This window comes from Podarcis melisellensis, assembly GCF_964234715.1.
Source record: "Podarcis melisellensis genome assembly, chromosome: 10".
Taxonomy (NCBI): Eukaryota; Metazoa; Chordata; class Lepidosauria; order Squamata; family Lacertidae; genus Podarcis; species Podarcis melisellensis.
Window position 1 is genome coordinate 63,747,267 of NC_138542.1, and position 17,025 is coordinate 63,764,291.

The 17,025-nt window shown below is 46.0% G+C and overlaps 1 protein-coding gene across 9 annotated transcripts in view; it reads left to right on the forward strand.

Moving 5' to 3' along the window:
• The window catches only part of SOX5 (SRY-box transcription factor 5), a 749,551-nt gene that overhangs the window by 696,021 nt on the left and 36,505 nt on the right, over positions 1-17,025 (forward strand). For all 9 annotated transcript variants that reach the window (XM_081926958.1, XM_081926959.1, XM_081926960.1 and 6 more), the window contains one exon: positions 8,050-8,222. In XM_081926958.1, coding sequence (XP_081783084.1) covers positions 8,050-8,222 — 173 coding nt within the window. The remainder of the gene's footprint in view (positions 1-8,049; positions 8,223-17,025) is intronic.

Genomic DNA, 17,025 nt, shown 5'->3' on the forward strand with positions numbered 1-17,025 from the left:
AGGAGCTGGCACCTTAAACCTTGGATATGGGCGCAACAATTGAATGTCTGTTGTTATTGTTGTTTAGTAGTCCAACTCTTCGTGACCCCCATGGACCAGAGCATGCCAGGCACTCCTGTCTTCCACTGCCTCCCACAGTTTGGTCAAACTCATGCTGGTAGCTTTGAGAACACTGTCCAACCATCTCGTCCTCTGTCGTCCCCTTCTCCTTGTGCCCTCCATCTTTCCCAACATCAGGGTCTTTTCCAGGGAGTCTTCTCTTCTCATGAGGTGGCCAAAGTATTGGAGCCTCAGCTTCACAATCTGTCCTTCCAGTGAGCACTCAGGGCTGATTTCCTTCAGAATGGATAGGTTTGATCTTCTTGCAGTCCATGGGACTCTCAAGAGTCTCCTCCAGCACCATAATTCAAAAGCATCAATTCTTCGGCGATCAGCCTTCTTTATGGTCCAGCTCTCACTTCCATACATCACTACTGGGAAAACCATAGCTTTAACTATATGGACCTTTGTTGACAAGGTGATGTCTCTGCTTTTTAAGATGCCCTTCATGGATCACTGCCTTGCCGTGGCAAAGGGGCTTATATAACTTAGAGAAGCTATGAGCTATGCTGTGCAGGGCCACCCAAGATGGACAGGTCACAGTGGAGAGTTTTGACCAAACGTGATCCACCTGGAGCAGGAACTGGCAAGCCACTCCAGTATCCCTGCCAAGAAAACTCCATGGACAAAGACAAGCATGGAATGTAAAGGCACACTTTTTTAATATAACAAGAATACAAAGCTGAAAATGAATGGACTGCAGCTAAAATAATTATGTTCATTTTTCACATGGTCTAGTAGTCCTTCCCCTGCCCCAGCCCCCTAATATTCTTAAGAGGGTCTCTTCTCCAGTCCTCACAGAGTAGCTGGAAGTGGGGAGGCAGAAAACGGTCCTCCTTTCCTTCTAGTCTGCAGTTTTAACCTGAAATCTTAGGCACAGTACTGTGCACAGAGCTCAGAAACTGCTCACGATAATAAAATTCCCTGTCACAAAATGCACCTAGAACAGTTTCAAACATTGGGTGCATGGGGTGGAGCACTGGGTGCACACTGGTGTCATTGGGTGAGGGTACCAGGAGAGCTTTTGGGATGCCACCCACAACTGCAGTCCAGACACACTCCCCCCCCCATCCAACGTTCAAAGGCACTTTTAATCTTGTTCAACGAGCCTCGGAGTAGCTGCACGCACTTCTTAATTTTCCAGATAAAATCTTTTCCTTCCCACTTTCTGGTGTCTTCCCTGCATTTGGAATCCTTGCCATTTCCCTCCCTCCCTTTCAGTGAAATGTAGATTTTGAAAGGCTGTACCTGTAATGAGTGATAATGTAATTGGATAAAAGCTGTGAGGATGACTGGAGTTGTAAAGGTCACTCTTGTAAGGAGAATTAATGTGTTATACCATTAATAAACCATGGGAAACTGTGGACCAAAAGATAACATATTTAAGTTATTGTTAATGACATGGGCTTCGCCACCGTATATCTTTGTGAGACAGATATAGAAAGGGACTTTTTGAGGTTACTGAAGGGGATCGTGGTGCGTGCCGGCTAGGATAATGGAGCCTGGTCTTCTTCCTCCTCCTCTTCTTCTTCTTCTTCTTCTTCTTCTTCTTCTTTTTTCCTTTAAGTTTGGGAAATCTCTGGCTGCTGCCAGGTTGCTGCTTGAGTTACAATCAGGAAGAGATGGTTAGAAGCAGAATGAGGCAGAAAGTTGATTCAGTTCTCCTTTAAAGTCAAATCTGTCAAAGCTCAGAAACAAAAATGCCCGGGCAAAAAGAAATATCTTATCACCTGGTGTCAAAAATAATCAGACTTGAGCCTCTCTAGGTACAGCATTTGAGAGTCGGCATATTCCTGCCACTGATCATCACTGGCTTCACTTCCAAACACAGAATCTTTGAGGAACATCTTAGTAGCATTTTTAAGACTGCCATGTTTCCCTGCATGTTCCTAAGCTCAGTTTGTGACTTTAGCTGCCATATTTTGTTTTACCTGAAGTTTCTGAACCATCTTCAACGACATCCTCGCATAGAATTCATCATAGTGATCCAAGCAGCCAAAATAGTGATCCATAAACTGCCCAGGCTGGCTGAGGCCATATCTATCACACCACCCTTAGGTGATGTTTTGGTAGCCTGCTTGGGCTTCCTACACATGCACCGTAAAGTGAAGTTTCAGAAGTGAAACCGCATCAGAAATAGATGCAGCACTGCCTCCCAAAATTGGCGAACCACCTGCCAACAGCAGCTCCATCTTGGTGGAATTTAAAGCATTCCTATGAAGACGCTGCATTTGGTACAACTAATAGCTTTAAATGGCTCCTCCTGAAATATCCTATGATGGTCTCAAAGATCAATTTGTAATTGTTCTGTAAAGCAGGACTCCCTTCTCTGCACATCCAGAGGGGATTTTGAGGTGCTGCGTGTTCAGATCCCAAGACCTCCCCCAATAAATCAAGACACAATCAACGCAGAATTTAGTTTAAGGTTATTGGCATAATTTTGGCCACAACTTTATTGATTACAGATCGTGAGTGGTTTGCTTAGGCATTGGTTCCCGACTGGACTCTGCCAGATGTCAGTAAGGGAAAACATCCTGGGGGAGCATTGGACCAGGGTTAGACTCACACTCACCCCAAATGCTCCCAGGGGTTCTGGCGTGGCCCTAACTCCTGGAATGGGATCAGACAAAAGCAAGGTGAGCCCCTGAATTCCTTTAACAGAATACCATTTGCACATGGGAGGGGCAGGTGTGACAACCTCCCCTTCACTCCACCTTGAACCAATGCCTAACCACCAAACCTTACAAAGTTGTGATGATTTGCTACGCGGCAGGTGAAACCCAAGTGGCACCAGCCAATCAGCCAAATGGGAAAATTCCTACTGGGCCCCTGTCCCAAAAGCAGACGGCCCACAACGGCATAGCAAGGTCATAAAGGTAAAGGTATGGGGTTGCGGCGCTCATCCCGCTTTATCGGCCGAGGGAGCCGGCATACAGCTTCCGGGTCATGTGGCCAGCATGACTAAGCTGCTTCTGGAGAAACCAGAGTGCATGGAAATGCCATTTACCTTCCCGCCGGAATGGTACCTATTTAACTACTTGCACTTTGACGTGCTTTCGAACTGCTAGGTTGGCAGGAGCAGGGACTGAGCAACGGGAGCTCACCCCATTGCAGGGATTCGAACCGCCGACCTTCTGATCGGCAAGCCCTAGGCTCTGTGGTTTAACCCACAGCGCCACCCACGTAATGTGATCCGGTGCAGAAGGCAAAAAAGAGGAAGCTCAATGCAATGTGCAGTGGTATATATGGGTCCCTCGGTTAATGCATGAAACTATCCCATTGCCCAGATTTACCCCAGCAACCGAGGGACTACCAATCGGGTTGTTGTGGCTATCCAATTGCTCCCACCCACAACAGCAGTGAGGTCAATCTTGATGATCTCACCGCAACGCGTGCTTTCTGGGGGCAGGACATGATTTCCGAAATGTCGACTGGAGCCGCAGCCTTCCTGAAATACGAGTTCCGCGATCCAGTTAATTCCCTGCAACCTGTCTCTTCCGTTGACAGCTTTTAAGAGTTGTTCTGTGCATTATGCAGATTGTGATGGTGGATTGAAGGCCCCCTTGGGTAGGTTACCTTTCCCTCAGCCCTGCTCAGAAGCCCCAGGCCATGTGGGGAAAGTGTGTGCCTTCTTAGGTCAGCATTGTCCCACTTTCCACCAGATGCAATGCTGCAGCGGCGAGCAGCCGCACTCCGACATTCCCTGCAAAGTGTGTGAAAGTAGCACACTGTAGAGACTTCCACCTCGCAAGCATAACATGGCAAAGTGGACCGAGAGACTCAACACCTGGACTTTAGACCGCCTTTTGCCAACCTGGTATCCTTGAGATGTCTTGGGCGACAACTTCCATTAATTCCAGCCAGCAAAATATCTAGAGGTTTTAGGCAAATGCTGCTTTGGAATTAAGGAGTGTGGGGAATGAATATTGTCCCACATTTAAAGAAAATAATGAAGTAGAAAAGTAGGTTTTTGTTTGTTTTGTAATTTGTTTTTATTAAAGAACAAAAAAAAGTTATAACAGAAGGAAGAGAAGAGAGGGGGGAAATGATATTTTCCTAACATTTGCATCCCAGCATATTATAGATATCTACTTTCCCATAAATCTATCGATATTCATTCTTAAGAAAAATAAACAAGGAGGCAAACATGGAGATTTTTTAGGATAGTACATTCTGTTGACTACTAAAGGTGGATTCCTACCCCAGTTTTTAAATTTACTTGATTTTAAGAATCAAGAAAAGGAAGAAACTCAGGCGTTCCAGTTACTAGCATATTTCACCAAAGCTAATAACAAAATTATAATAATAATTATAAACATCATACTCTAACAACAAGATAACAATCTTTCACAAACTCAAAAAGGTGTCCCTTTTTAATTTGTCCTGGGCTCAATTTTAGTTTTAGGGTTTTGTTCAGCCTCTCCCTGATGTGCTAGTTTATTACATGCAAGCAGTTGGGGGTTTGTTTTGTTTTTTCATGTTGGAGAGAATTTAAAAATAATCGACCCACCTTCAGTCTTGGGCTGAGAAAGTCCCAAAAATACATAGCTTGGGCCTGTTCTACACATGCAATAGAAAGGACAACATCACTTTAAAGTGCTGGGGGAAGCGTGGGGGGTCTTCTTTTCAGATGTGAAGAGTGAATGCAAGTGTTTGTAGAAAGCTAGCTCACAAAGGAAACAGGCTTCTGCGATATCTTAGCCTTCTACTGTACTTGCGGTTAGGTGTTTTGGTTTTTAAAGCAAACCTAAAGCATTCAAGGAATGCCTGCTCCATCTGATACAGCACATTGTGCCACCTAATATTGCTGTAATTTTGCTACCCCCTCACTACCTTCAATGCGGAGATCAACGTTAACCAAGGCTTCCTCTGCCCACTCAAACTGGGAGGCTTCCCAAGCCCCTAGGTTTTGATTTCCCAAGGAAGTGGGAATTGCCAAACTCCGTTGCTTTCAAAACAATTTTATTTTTTCCCGAAGCGTTTAAAAGCACACACACACACCAGCAACAACCCAACAACCTCTCAGCAGTGCCGCCGCAGACGAACCTGACACCAGCTTCTCTCCCCGTAACGTTTCAAAGCGGAGCGCGAGGAGACAATGTTGTACATTCTTTGGCAATCGGCAGATCAGATAGACGGCGCAAGCAATACGGCAAGGATGTGTAATGTGACATGATTAGACAAGGCTCTTTAGGAACAGAACATTCATAATTGAGACAAAAGAAAAGAGTATTAATAACACTTTCCTAACGCGGCAGTTAGCCATTTTATATTTCCTTTCTTTAATCTTAGTGTTTTTCAACAAATCATGGGATTTAATAGCGTGTTTTGGCAGATTAGAGGATTTATGGCCCAGATGTTTTTTGTTCTAAAAATGGATTAGGGTGTAAAGTTTGCTGGAATCCATGGAACATGTTGAGGCAAGCCGGTCATTTTGCGTGTGATTAGTGCCAGCCTTCTGTCTAACAGCCCCTCCATCTGTTACAATTCACCAATGGATCTGGTTAGATTTAGCCTCATGTCACAAACAGAAGCCCCCTTTCCGGGCAATTTCATATTGCAGTTTTCAAGGCTGCTCTCGGAAGGGGGAGAAAAAAATATATAAAAATGCAATAAATAAATAAATATGCAACTTTGATGCCCTGGCTTTAAAAGATATAGAGAAAGTGACCAGGTTAAGAGGAACGGAGAGACAGGTAGAAAAATGGCCGATATTAGGATTGGTTCCCCCTCCCCATCTGTTTGAATAGATTGGGGTCTGGAGGTCTTTATTCCCCAACAGTGTGTGTGTGTGTGTATGTGAACTGCAGCCAAGGAATAAACATCTGACCCGGAATTAGCAGAGCTGGAATCTAAAGTCCATGGCACTATGGTGCCTTATGTGTTTCTGAGTGACAGGTGGCGTAGGGAGGTGTGTGTGTGTGTGTGCGTTTGTGTAGCTGCGAGTGACGTTCCGTAGCTGAGATTTATCCTCTCAGCTGCCGTATCTTACAGCAAAAGCATCATCACCTGTGGTTTATTAAGGGATTTGCGAGTTTAAGGAAACGGGTGTGAGATATTTTGATTTTCTCTTCCTGCCACACAGGCTGCAATTAAATAAGCTCGGCTCAGAGGAAGGCAATTATAGCTCCAGTTTTTTTGCTGCATGGGATTTTGTTTGCTGCAGCAATGAGGTGTGCTAGGCGCTGTACAGAACTTGACCTAGTTCCTGTCCCAGCCGACTTAGATTATAAGTAGCATTGGCATGGCAAGGTGAGCAGTCTGCAAAGGGCTGCTGCCCGTGGTCAGAGGTTAGGAAAGGGCCTTTGGGGGAGTGCTACCCAACAGTGGCGTAGCGTGGGGGGTGCAGGGGGGCCGGTCGCACCGGGCGCAACATCTGGGGGTTAGGGTTAGGGGGCGCAAATCCACGGGTTAGGGGGCGCAAATTATTTGCCTTGCCCCGGGTGCTGACAACCCACGCTACGCCACTGCTACCCAAAGGCTGGAATGGGCTCCCTTGGACTGCTCGCTTGCTGCCCAGTTTAATGAGTGTTTGGCTCAGAACTAAGGGTTTTGCCCAGGACAGAGTTCCACTTGTGGAATGGAACTTCCTCTCCTTCACCCTGTGTGCCCCCAAAATCTGTTCTTGGGGGCTTTCTGGAGGGCAGAGCGAGAGATGGAGAGAAAAGAGGTGACTGGAGTGGGGTGGAGTTGTTGTTTGTTCACGATATTAAAAATACAGAATTTGAACTCAAAACACCTAACAAAACAAAAATAGAAACAAACCAGTAACACGCCCCACAAACACATTTAGAAGGCCGTAGAATGGTTTGCAAACAGATTAAGACATTAGCAGGATTAAGGTAAAGGCCTGCAGTGATATTAAACAATTATGGATTATATGTGATAAATAATGACTAGGTTTAATTTGGAAATGCAGTAAAAATATTATAAGTATAAGGAGCTGCAGAAAGAGGGAGAGGGGAGTCGAAATGTGATATGTGTAATAACTTGATTTTTAAGTTTGTTTGTTTTTTGCTAATCAGCCAAAGGAAAGGCCTAGTCATAGAAAAAACATTTTCAACTAGTGCCTAAAGTTATGTAATGAAGGCACCAGACGAGCTTCTCTAGGGAGAGCATTCCACAAAAAAGGGAGATAGAGGGGAAGGGGGCGTCAAAGGGAGAGAAAAGTGGCTGGTCCATCTTTTCTCCTCCTCCTCCTCCTCTTCTTCTTCTTCTTCTTCTTCTTCTTCTTCTTCTTCTTCTTCTTCTTCTTCTTCTTCTTCTTCTTTTCCCCCCAACCCATCGCAACAGCCCACAACAGATTACTCTCTAGGAATGCAGTCCTCAGGTTTTCTTGGAGTATGGCCATGCGAATTAATTTCAATGGGCCTACTCGGAGTATGGCAAGCATTGGACCGACCCATAATCTTTATCTCCAGGGCTTTTGTTATGGCTCTGTAGTCTTAAGGTGTTTTTGGAGGTCTCTTTCCTAGCTTGTCTATAAAACAGGAATAATAGTGGCATGCTGCCAAAGGGGAGTAAAATTCATTTTGTTTGTTTGTTTGTTTGTTTGTTTGTTTGTTTGTTTGTTTGACTGACTGATTGATTGATTGATTGATTGATTGATTGATTGATCTTGCACACAATAAACAATTTCCTTATGCTATCTGGCCAAGCGAGGAAAAGTAGTTATTTAGTATCCTCAAAACTTGTTTTTAAAGCCTCCTGATACCACTGATGGTCTTTTATTTCCATATATTGACTGAAGAATGAATCAAATACACGTCCATTTATACCACAGGGTGTTTCCATCCCTAATTCGAGGCACTAGCAACTGATGACTTTGCTCATTGCCCAGCGTCCATTAAAAAAAGGCCACCTGAGTGTTTTGAAGATAATCGCTCGCAATGTTTCCTGGTAACCTTGCTTCTGTTTGTGTCCCTTCTCTCCCCTCCACCCCGTGCCTAGATATCCTTTCCTCTATCACATCGTCAGGGTACTTAAATGACCACGATGCTGTTACCAAGGCGATCCAGGAGGCTCGGCAGATGAAGGAGCAGCTACGGCGGGAGCAACAGGTGCTCGACGGGAAGGTTGCTGTGACAAACAACTTGGGTCTGAATAACTGCAGGACAGACAAGGTCAGTCTCCCAAGAATCCTCTTGGCAGTTCAGCTCCCAAGTGTTGCACCTGACTGCTCTCTGTACCAGCTTTTCTGTTTGGAACAGGGGTTCGGTGGGGCTTTTCTGCTTGGAGGGCTGCATTCTCTTTTGGGGGCCACATGCTAGAGACAAAAAAAATAAAAAATGGATAGGGCAATGAATTTAAATTCTGCCTCTGCCACACAACCTTTCCACACACACACACACACCAAGCTGTATCCTCTACCCAAGAGAGCAGGAAGCATTATCAAAGATCATGTAATTAACATCCCCTCTAGTTCTATGCTTGGATATGTTTTGAACTGAGCTTTGGTGACTGTAGGGGTACGTCTCCACCTCTCGTTCTGAGGAGGGCCTTGGTCCAGTCACTGCCTCTCACCATCGTCTACCTCACAGGGTTGTTTTGAGGCAACCATTCAGACCGCCCTGAGTACCTTGGAATGAGATTGGGAGGAAGATTGGGGTGATGATGGCATAATAAATAATAGGAGGGGCATCTTGAGCCACTGATAGAGGCTTAAAGGTAAAGGAAAGGTACTCCTGACCATTAGGCCCAGTCGCGGCGCTCATCTCGCTCTATAGGCCAAGGGAGCCGGCGTTTGTCCACAGACAGCTTCCGGGTCATGTGACCAGCATGACTAAGCCGCTTCTGGCGAACCAGAGCATCGCATGGAAACGCTGTTTACCTTCTCGCCGGAGCAATACCTATTTATCTACTTGCACTTTGACATGCTTTCGAACTGCTAGGTTGGCAGGAGCTGGGACTGAGCAATGGGAGCTCACCCCGTTGCAGGGATTCGAACTGCCGATCTTCCGATCAGCAAGCCCAAGAGGCTCAGTGGTTTAGACCACAGCGCCACACGCGATATGGTATGATATGGGGCTTAAGAAATTATATTTGGGCTTCTCCAATTTATCTTTCTTCTGCAATGTTCAGACTCTGCCAGTTTCGTTATTTATGTAATCCACACACTGATTCAAAGAAGGTAAAGAAGAAAGCCCTAATAAGCCCTTTTGCAAGGGTGTGTGTGTTTGAATGTAACAAGATGAGTGTTTTGGTGTGTGTGTGTTTTTAAAAAAGCGCTATTCCATGCTGTCAATACGTATTATGCCTGATCCTTGAAGTATTTGGTCCAAGTGGAAAAAAACATGCTTTTTTTTGAAATACATGTGTTGGGGAGATGAGCTGGATTTGAAAATAATGTTATTCAAGCTTCTCTGGGAGCAAAAGCTTTTGCTGACACGGAGGCTAAGCTGCTGGTGACGTCAGGCTGTCATGCATGTTTTTTGAGTTTTTCTTATGAGTCATGTTAGATGACACAGCAAAACAACAACAACACACAATCCCAGAAATGCTAGGCTCTTGAACTCTTCAGCTGGGGCTCTTGACTGATGTAGTGGCTAGAGTTCCTGGCTAAGAGTGAGGTGGCCTGAGACCATATCTCCACCCAGCCATGAAGCTTCTGTCCAGCCAGTCCCACTCAGCCCAACCTACCACAAAGAGTTGTTGTGATGCAGAGGAGAGAGGGAGATGACAATGAGGTCCTTGGAGGAAAGGCATAATAAATTTAATAAAACTTAGTGTCTGCTACTATAGCTGGCTGCTGATCTTTGCTGGTTCATGTAGAAGTTGACATGGATCTTCTGTAGAACCTAGGTGTGGCCCTCTAGAGGTTTTTGGACTCCAACTCCTGCCAGCCACAGCCAGCATGGGTCAGGGATGATGGGAGTCCAATAGACCTAACAGCACCTGGAGTTTCCCCAGCCTTGCCATAAACAAAAATGGAGATGATGCAGCTCTGACTTAATATAGTCCTCATTTAGAGAAAACAGCATAGCTGTCAACTTTCAGATTTGAAAATAAAGGGATGGGCAGCCTCGAAAATAAGGGATCAGCAGCTTCACCTGTCCCAGGGACAGTCTACGGGATATAAGGGAATTTCCTGCAAAAAAAAAGGGAAGGTTGACAGCTATGGAAAACAGGGTATTGCCACATTGGAGGTTGGGTAGGAAATTGTTCATCTTGCGAACCTCCTAGTTGAGAAAGAATTTGAACCCTGGGCTAGAGCAATAGGAAACACACACACACACACCTTTAAAAAAATAGCCATGCTTTTACTGCCTTTCTCATAGTGTGAATTCCTTGGTTTCCTTGTATTTCATCCTCGCCCCCGGCTCCCCTGTGAATTTTCACAGTGCAGGCTTTTTTTCTGCCCCTTGCTGAGTGTGTGAATGGACTCGCTGCTGCCTTTCCCTGCCACTTTCACAACACTGGAAATTGAGAGCTGTTGGCCAGGACAAGGGGTGTGGAGGGGGGGGGCAGAGCGAAAACCCTGAAAACACTCTTTCAAGAAAATGTCACATCTGTAAGGGGAAAGAAGTGCAGCTGTGTTAAAGTATCCTGTCTGAGAGACAAATTTGCAGCTGAGGAAAACACAGAACTTGGGGTTCGGACATGCATTGTTGGTTCGGCTTCACTGTTCCAGATTTGCATATCAAAAGCGCTGTTGATGCAGACGGACAGGATGCAGAATATATAGAAGGAAAGAGGGAGGAAGATGATGGCGGCAGGCCTCAGCCTCCATGACAGGCTTCTTCAACAGGGTGCTCTCCAATTCCCATCACACGTGACCATTCCCCGTGTGGTCTGGATCTGACGCGAGTTGTGGCCCAACACATCTGGAGGGCATAGCTGTCAACCGTCTCTTATTTGGCGGGAAACTCCCTTATCCCAGTGCTGTGTCCCGCTGCTGTCCCTTATTGATGATGTCCCTTAAATTTCCTGGGTTTCAAAGGAAGCAGCTCCTCTCCCTCCCTCCCTGCCGGCCAGGGAGGAGGGAGGCTCCACCTGTGTTGCTTGGCTGCGTTGCTCACCCAATAAGGAGTCGAAGAATGACTGGGGGTTGGAGCTTGCATGCCTTGTGCCGATCAAATCGGCCACGTTGCCTGGGGACTCGCCTTTGCTCAGCGCTTCCCAGAGGAGAGGTGACGGTGGTTTTCCTTGCTGCATCCCCTTTGCCGGGTAGCTGTGCTGTGGGAACCACCGCTTGAGGCTTCGTTTGGCTGCTGGCTGGGCTTTCTGCCTTTGGCTTGGAGGGACTCAGAAGTTGAACATATCTGTGCCCAGGAAATCCCTTATTTTGGCTGCTGATCCCTTATTTTCGAGGCTGCTGGTCCCTTATTTTCAAATCTGTAAATTGACAGCTATGCTGGAGGGCCCCCAGTTGGGGAAGAGTTCTCCATTCCGTCAACTGTTCCGTGCATAAAATATCAAGCTTACTGGAGTCCAGGGCCCTCTCACAACATACTGTTTCTTCTCATGAACAGGGAGGGCAAAGAAGGAGAAGGTGGAGGAAATAGGTTTGACTTGGAAGGCCAGGAGAGTTCAAGATGGTCAAAAGTATTAGCTTGAGGATAGAAGAAGAGCGCTGCTGGCTCATGTCAATGGCCCATCTAGTCCAGATTCCTGTTCTCACAGTGGCCTGTCAGATGTCTAATGAGAAGGACCTAATCACAACAGCGTTTTCTCCCCATTTGTGATTCCCATCAACTGGTCTTCAGAGGCGCAACACCTTTGACCGTGGAGGAAGACCATCATGTCTAGTAGCCATCAGTGCCTCTTCTGGGAGCTAGTTCCATAGTTAAAACTATGCATTGTGTGAAGAAGTGTTTCGTTTTGTCTTTCCTGAATCTCCCAACATTTCTGCTTTCTTGGATGTTCCCAAGTTGTAGTATTATGAAAGAAGGAGAAAAACTGTTCTGTCTGCTTTCTCTACACCATTCATAGTTGTTGTACACCTCTTGGTAGATTGTGATAAGCTTTGAAAAGCAAAGATTCATGATCACTGGTAGCTTTGTGGGAGATTATTTTTATTGTAAACTGCCCTGTGAACCTCGGAGGAAGGCTGATATAAAACTGTTGTCGTTGATGTTGATGTTTACCCAAACCTTAGCTATTTAAATTGCAGAGGCTTTACTGTGATCACTGTTCTCCAGTTATCAGTGCACAGAGTTATATTCATAGCACAGCATTGTGAAACTGGTAGCTTAAGACCAGAATTAAATATTATTGGAGCATTAAGCCACTTCTTCTGAAAACAGCAGACCTCCCATTCCTCTCTCACCCAGTAACATCCAGTAAAACAAAATGAACCACAGGTCTTCAGCACACTCTTTTTGAGTTTTATTTGATCCATTCTAAACAATCACAGGGAAGAAGCTGTTTGTTTTTAACAGAAGCTGATCCTTCTCAGCATGTCAGATCCTGTGTGATGTCACAGATTCTGAAAGTTCACATCAAAACCCAGCCCTGCCTATGCCTCCTTAGAGCAACTTATTGAAATAACCTGATTCTTGGACATTAAATAACTATCACTGGTCTTGATTGAGACCATAGCATGTGACTTAACCTGTTGCTCCTGTACTGTGGTCCTGGAAATATATCCCCATGAAAAGTCCATATGAGCCTCCTGGTCATTATAACTACAGTACCCTGCAGCTCATTTTTGGCCCTTGGCCATTTTACCCACTGAAAAGGCTCCCAGAGAGGTTTATAACAATCAATAAGACAGTCAGGCTTACAGTTTAATTCAACCCCCAGAAATGCAGGAATATGCATCCTTACGGGGATTGAACCTGCAACATTGACATTATCAGCACCATGCTCTAACCGACTGAGCTTTTTGTACTTTTCCTGGCTCGGTAAGAGTGTGCAGCAAGGTAGGTTAAAAATGACTTGGACTTGGCCCCAGAAATTGTTCTAAGCACGAGGACTCATCCCTGTGGAGGTGAAGTGGTAATAAAAAGGGTACCCCTAAGCATGTAAAGAGTGCCTTCTCTTACCAGTAAGAACTAAGCAAGATGCCATCATGAGCATGCAGCAGCAGCTGACGATGAAAATTGCACTTAAGCTTTCCCCAACATCTGGCAGAACATCTGGCTGTGATGTCACTGCATTTTGTGTGCCACTGCTCCATGTTATTGGCTGGCAGTGAGCAGGGAGCCACGGAAGGTTGTGCTGCTGCCATGACACACCGAAAAGCTCTTATAGATATAATGGAGGGGTGGGAGTGGCTCTGTGGGTGCCATGTTTGGTGTAAGTCATGCATTTGTCGCAATCTCAGTTTTGACCCTGACTTCCTAACCTACTTAACTGCCACCCCAGACACTTACAGGATTAGAGGGGAAACCACATTGTGAGGGTAACTTCAGGACAAATTTCCTGGCCTCTCTTATTACACAAATTGAGCAGTGAATGTAGTGTGGCCCACTTTTTGTGGTGGGTGAGAGAGAAGAATCCCCTCTTGATTTCAGAGGGGAAAGTGCCTCATTCTCCAATAATGAACTCTCTTCCCCTTTTTTGATGCTCCCAGCGAGCTCCCCGTGCAGCAGCCCCACAAGTGGAACGTACTCTGTGTGCAAGCCCCCCCCCCCATGTGTAAAATATGGGGAAATTGCTGCAATTTCGGGCATTTTCCAGAGAGGAACTCTGGAGGACAAAAAGTGCTTGGCATAATAGGCGTCTCTCACCACCTAAGATCTGCTTTAGAGGAATAAAGGGCAGCTTTGGTTGGGGGGGGGGAGGCAAGAGCATGGGCGGTGTGAGGTGGGGGGGCTGCAAATGAAGAGTGAGTGTTGATGGTGCCGCAGATAGAAGAGCCCCAGCAAGGGAGGTAGGGAGAGTGGTGCTGTGCGGGGAGAAAATGGAGTGTCAGATATAAGACGAAGTGATCGCAAGCACAAAGGAATTTATATTCAAATATTTAAGCATTCTTGAAAGGATGCTCGGAGCAGAAATTCCTTTTCTCTGCTCCCCATGTAGAAATGACTTTAACACTCAGCCAGATGCTAATGCAAAGTGACTCAAGCTATTCCTCGCAAGCATAGCTAAATTGCCGTTATTTGTTAAGCACATTGAATTCAGCTGTGGATACAGCAGTTGGTTGCATTTAGAAAGCATCTGTACTCCCCTCTCTCTTCTCCTTCTTCTTCTTAATCCTCCAAAGCAGAGACAAGTCTACCTATCTCCTCCTCCTCCGCTGGCCCCCTCTCCCTCTCCTCCCTTGCGCTAGCTGGGAATTGTCAAGTGACAACCGACCAAATCCTTTTGGACAGGAAGCCTTCATCCCAACTCCTCTATACTTGCAAAGCGGGGCCTTGTGGTCGGGATCAGGGAGCCCATTAAAAGCGCTTTGATGGTATGGAAATCCATCTTCATGAAGCAGGCCAGGCCCCTAAGCAGCCTGCTGTTTAGCTGTGGTTACAGATCAGTCATTCACTTCGGAGGGCAGTAATTGTGCTGACGGCTTGTATGGCAAGGGAAGTACATAAAATAATCCAGGGCCCTCCGCCGTGGCACTGTGAGTTAATCTTCTTTAATACAGATCAGCTGTTGTTCTAACACATGACTTTGCGACGGCCCTGGTGACTCCACTTCAGCTTTTTTGATTAAGTAACAGGAGCTGCAGCCCTCATCTGTGTCCACTTTTCGTCTGCCACTTTTCGGTTGTCAAGCTCCGTCTCAAACTCGTCTCCTTTGCTCGTTTGCATGCCTTCGTCTCCGAGTGGGGAAGAGCGATCCCCTTTCAGTGTTATGCTCTGAAAGGAGGAAAGCAGCCACCAGATTCCTCCCCTCCCCCCAAATCCCCGACCCCAGCAAACCTCTGAGGTAAACTTGGTGGCTAATGCTCTGAGTAACATCTGAGGAATTCTGAGGGAAGCAAACAGAGCTTCGCAAGGATGGGCGAGGTGTTTCCATGGACTCCCAAGGAACCCACACACAAAAACATGAGTCCAGCTTGTTGCTTGCTTGTTCGTTAAGACCATATCCATGAATTTTAAACACTGTCATGTTGACTTTAACAGCCATGGCTTACACCACAAAGAAAAGTTTGTTGAGAGTTGTTAGGGTCCCCAAATTGCAGAGTGGTTTAACAGTCAGTCCCCTTTCCCAGAGAACTCTGGGGATTGCAACTCGGCAAGGGGGATAGCTCTCTGGGGAAATGATAGAATTGTAGAGTTGGAAGGGGCCATGAGGGTCATCTTCCCTGCAATGTGGGAATCTAAGGCACCCATGAGAGATAGCTATCCAAGGTTTTAGCTCTGCTTAAAAACCTTTTAAAAGGAAGGAGAGTCCACCACCTGCCAAGGAGTCTCTTCCACTGTTGAACAGCTCTTACCATCAGAACGTTCTTCCTGATGTTTAGATGGAATCTCGTTTCTTGTAACTTGAAGCCATTGGTTCAAGTCTAGCCTCCAGAGCAGGAGGAAGCAGGCATGTCCCCTCTTCCATGTGACAGCCCTTTAGATATCATATCTCCTCTCAGCCTCCTCTTTTCCAGGGTAAAATTCCCAGCTCCTTCAACCGTTCCTCACATGGCTTGGTTTCTCGACCCTTGATCCATGCATGTTAAAGTAGCATCATAGTGTTTCTAATGTTTAGTGTGAGTGTGGCCATATAGAACATTTATACCCTGCTTTATAGCCCCAAGAGGCTCTCAGAGCACCTCAGACAAGATTCTCAAAATGAAACCACACTCGGATCTAGTAGAGGAACAAAAACTCCATGGTATTCATAGAGGCGCCATACATGCTGACCTCCCAGCAACAGAGTCATGGCCACTTATCAAGATGGGGAGGTGCAATGCAGCGTGAGCATTGCCTGTGTGTGGATACACCACGGGGAATGCCAGATTGACTCTGCTGGTGTGCCCACACTGTGCCAATATTCCTGCCATCTTGCCTGGTACTTGGCCATTCTGTGTCTATTTGGAAACAGGATTATTCAGGCAGTATTTCCTATCCTCATCCTTGCTCTTCCCAGGCATCATGTTAGGCAGAGTCTCCACCTACGTCTTCTTAAGGAAGCAGGGTGGGGCTAAGTAACTGGAAATCTTTTTCGGTCCGTGATGGAGGCAAGTCTTCCCTTGGTAACTTCTGCTGGGCAGCAGGCCCTCTACATTAGAGGAGTAGGGCTGAGCTTTGTGGCCTTTACTCAGTCTGTGATCATTTAGGCTGTGGGGTGAGATGTAAGGGCAGATCCAAAGTTTTCCAGAGAGAATTTTGAGGCAAACTTTCAGGGCAGGGGAAATTTCAAAGGCTAAAGGGGGAGCTGTACCTCAGGTACCTCAGGTTACATATGCTTCAGGTTACATACGCTTCAGGTTACAGACTCCGCTAACCCAGAAATAGTGCTTCAGGTTAAGAACTTTGCTTCAGGATGAGAACAGAAATCGTGCTCCGGCGGCACGGCAGCAGCAGGAGGCCCCATTAGCTAAACTGGTGCTTCAGGTTAAGAACAGTTTCAGGTTAAGTATGGACCTCCGGAATGAATTAAGTACTTAACCTGAGGTACCTGAAGCATGTGGAGGAGTGTTCACATGCAGATGGTCCCACCAGTTCAAGCCTCAACTAAATTATTGCCGGTAGCAGGGACAAGATGAACTATAGACCCCTTTTCACCTGACTTGGCCAACAACTATGGGCCTTATTACTATTAAAGTTGTTATTAGTACCATGCGGGCAGGGAACATGGACATGTTTGCTTCTGAAACTCTACAAAACATCCAGCTATGCTGATGTCACTGTATGAATCACCGCTGCAAATGCTACCATCACAATCGTCAACACATTATCAAGAAAAGCCATGTGGCCATGATATTCCGCCAGGCAATTGTTTCTAGAATGCCACCCACGATAAATGAACAACCTAGAAATATGTATATATCCCCCCCCCCCCAGAAGAGATCTGTAAATAAGTCTGGACTAATGTGTCTTCCCGTGA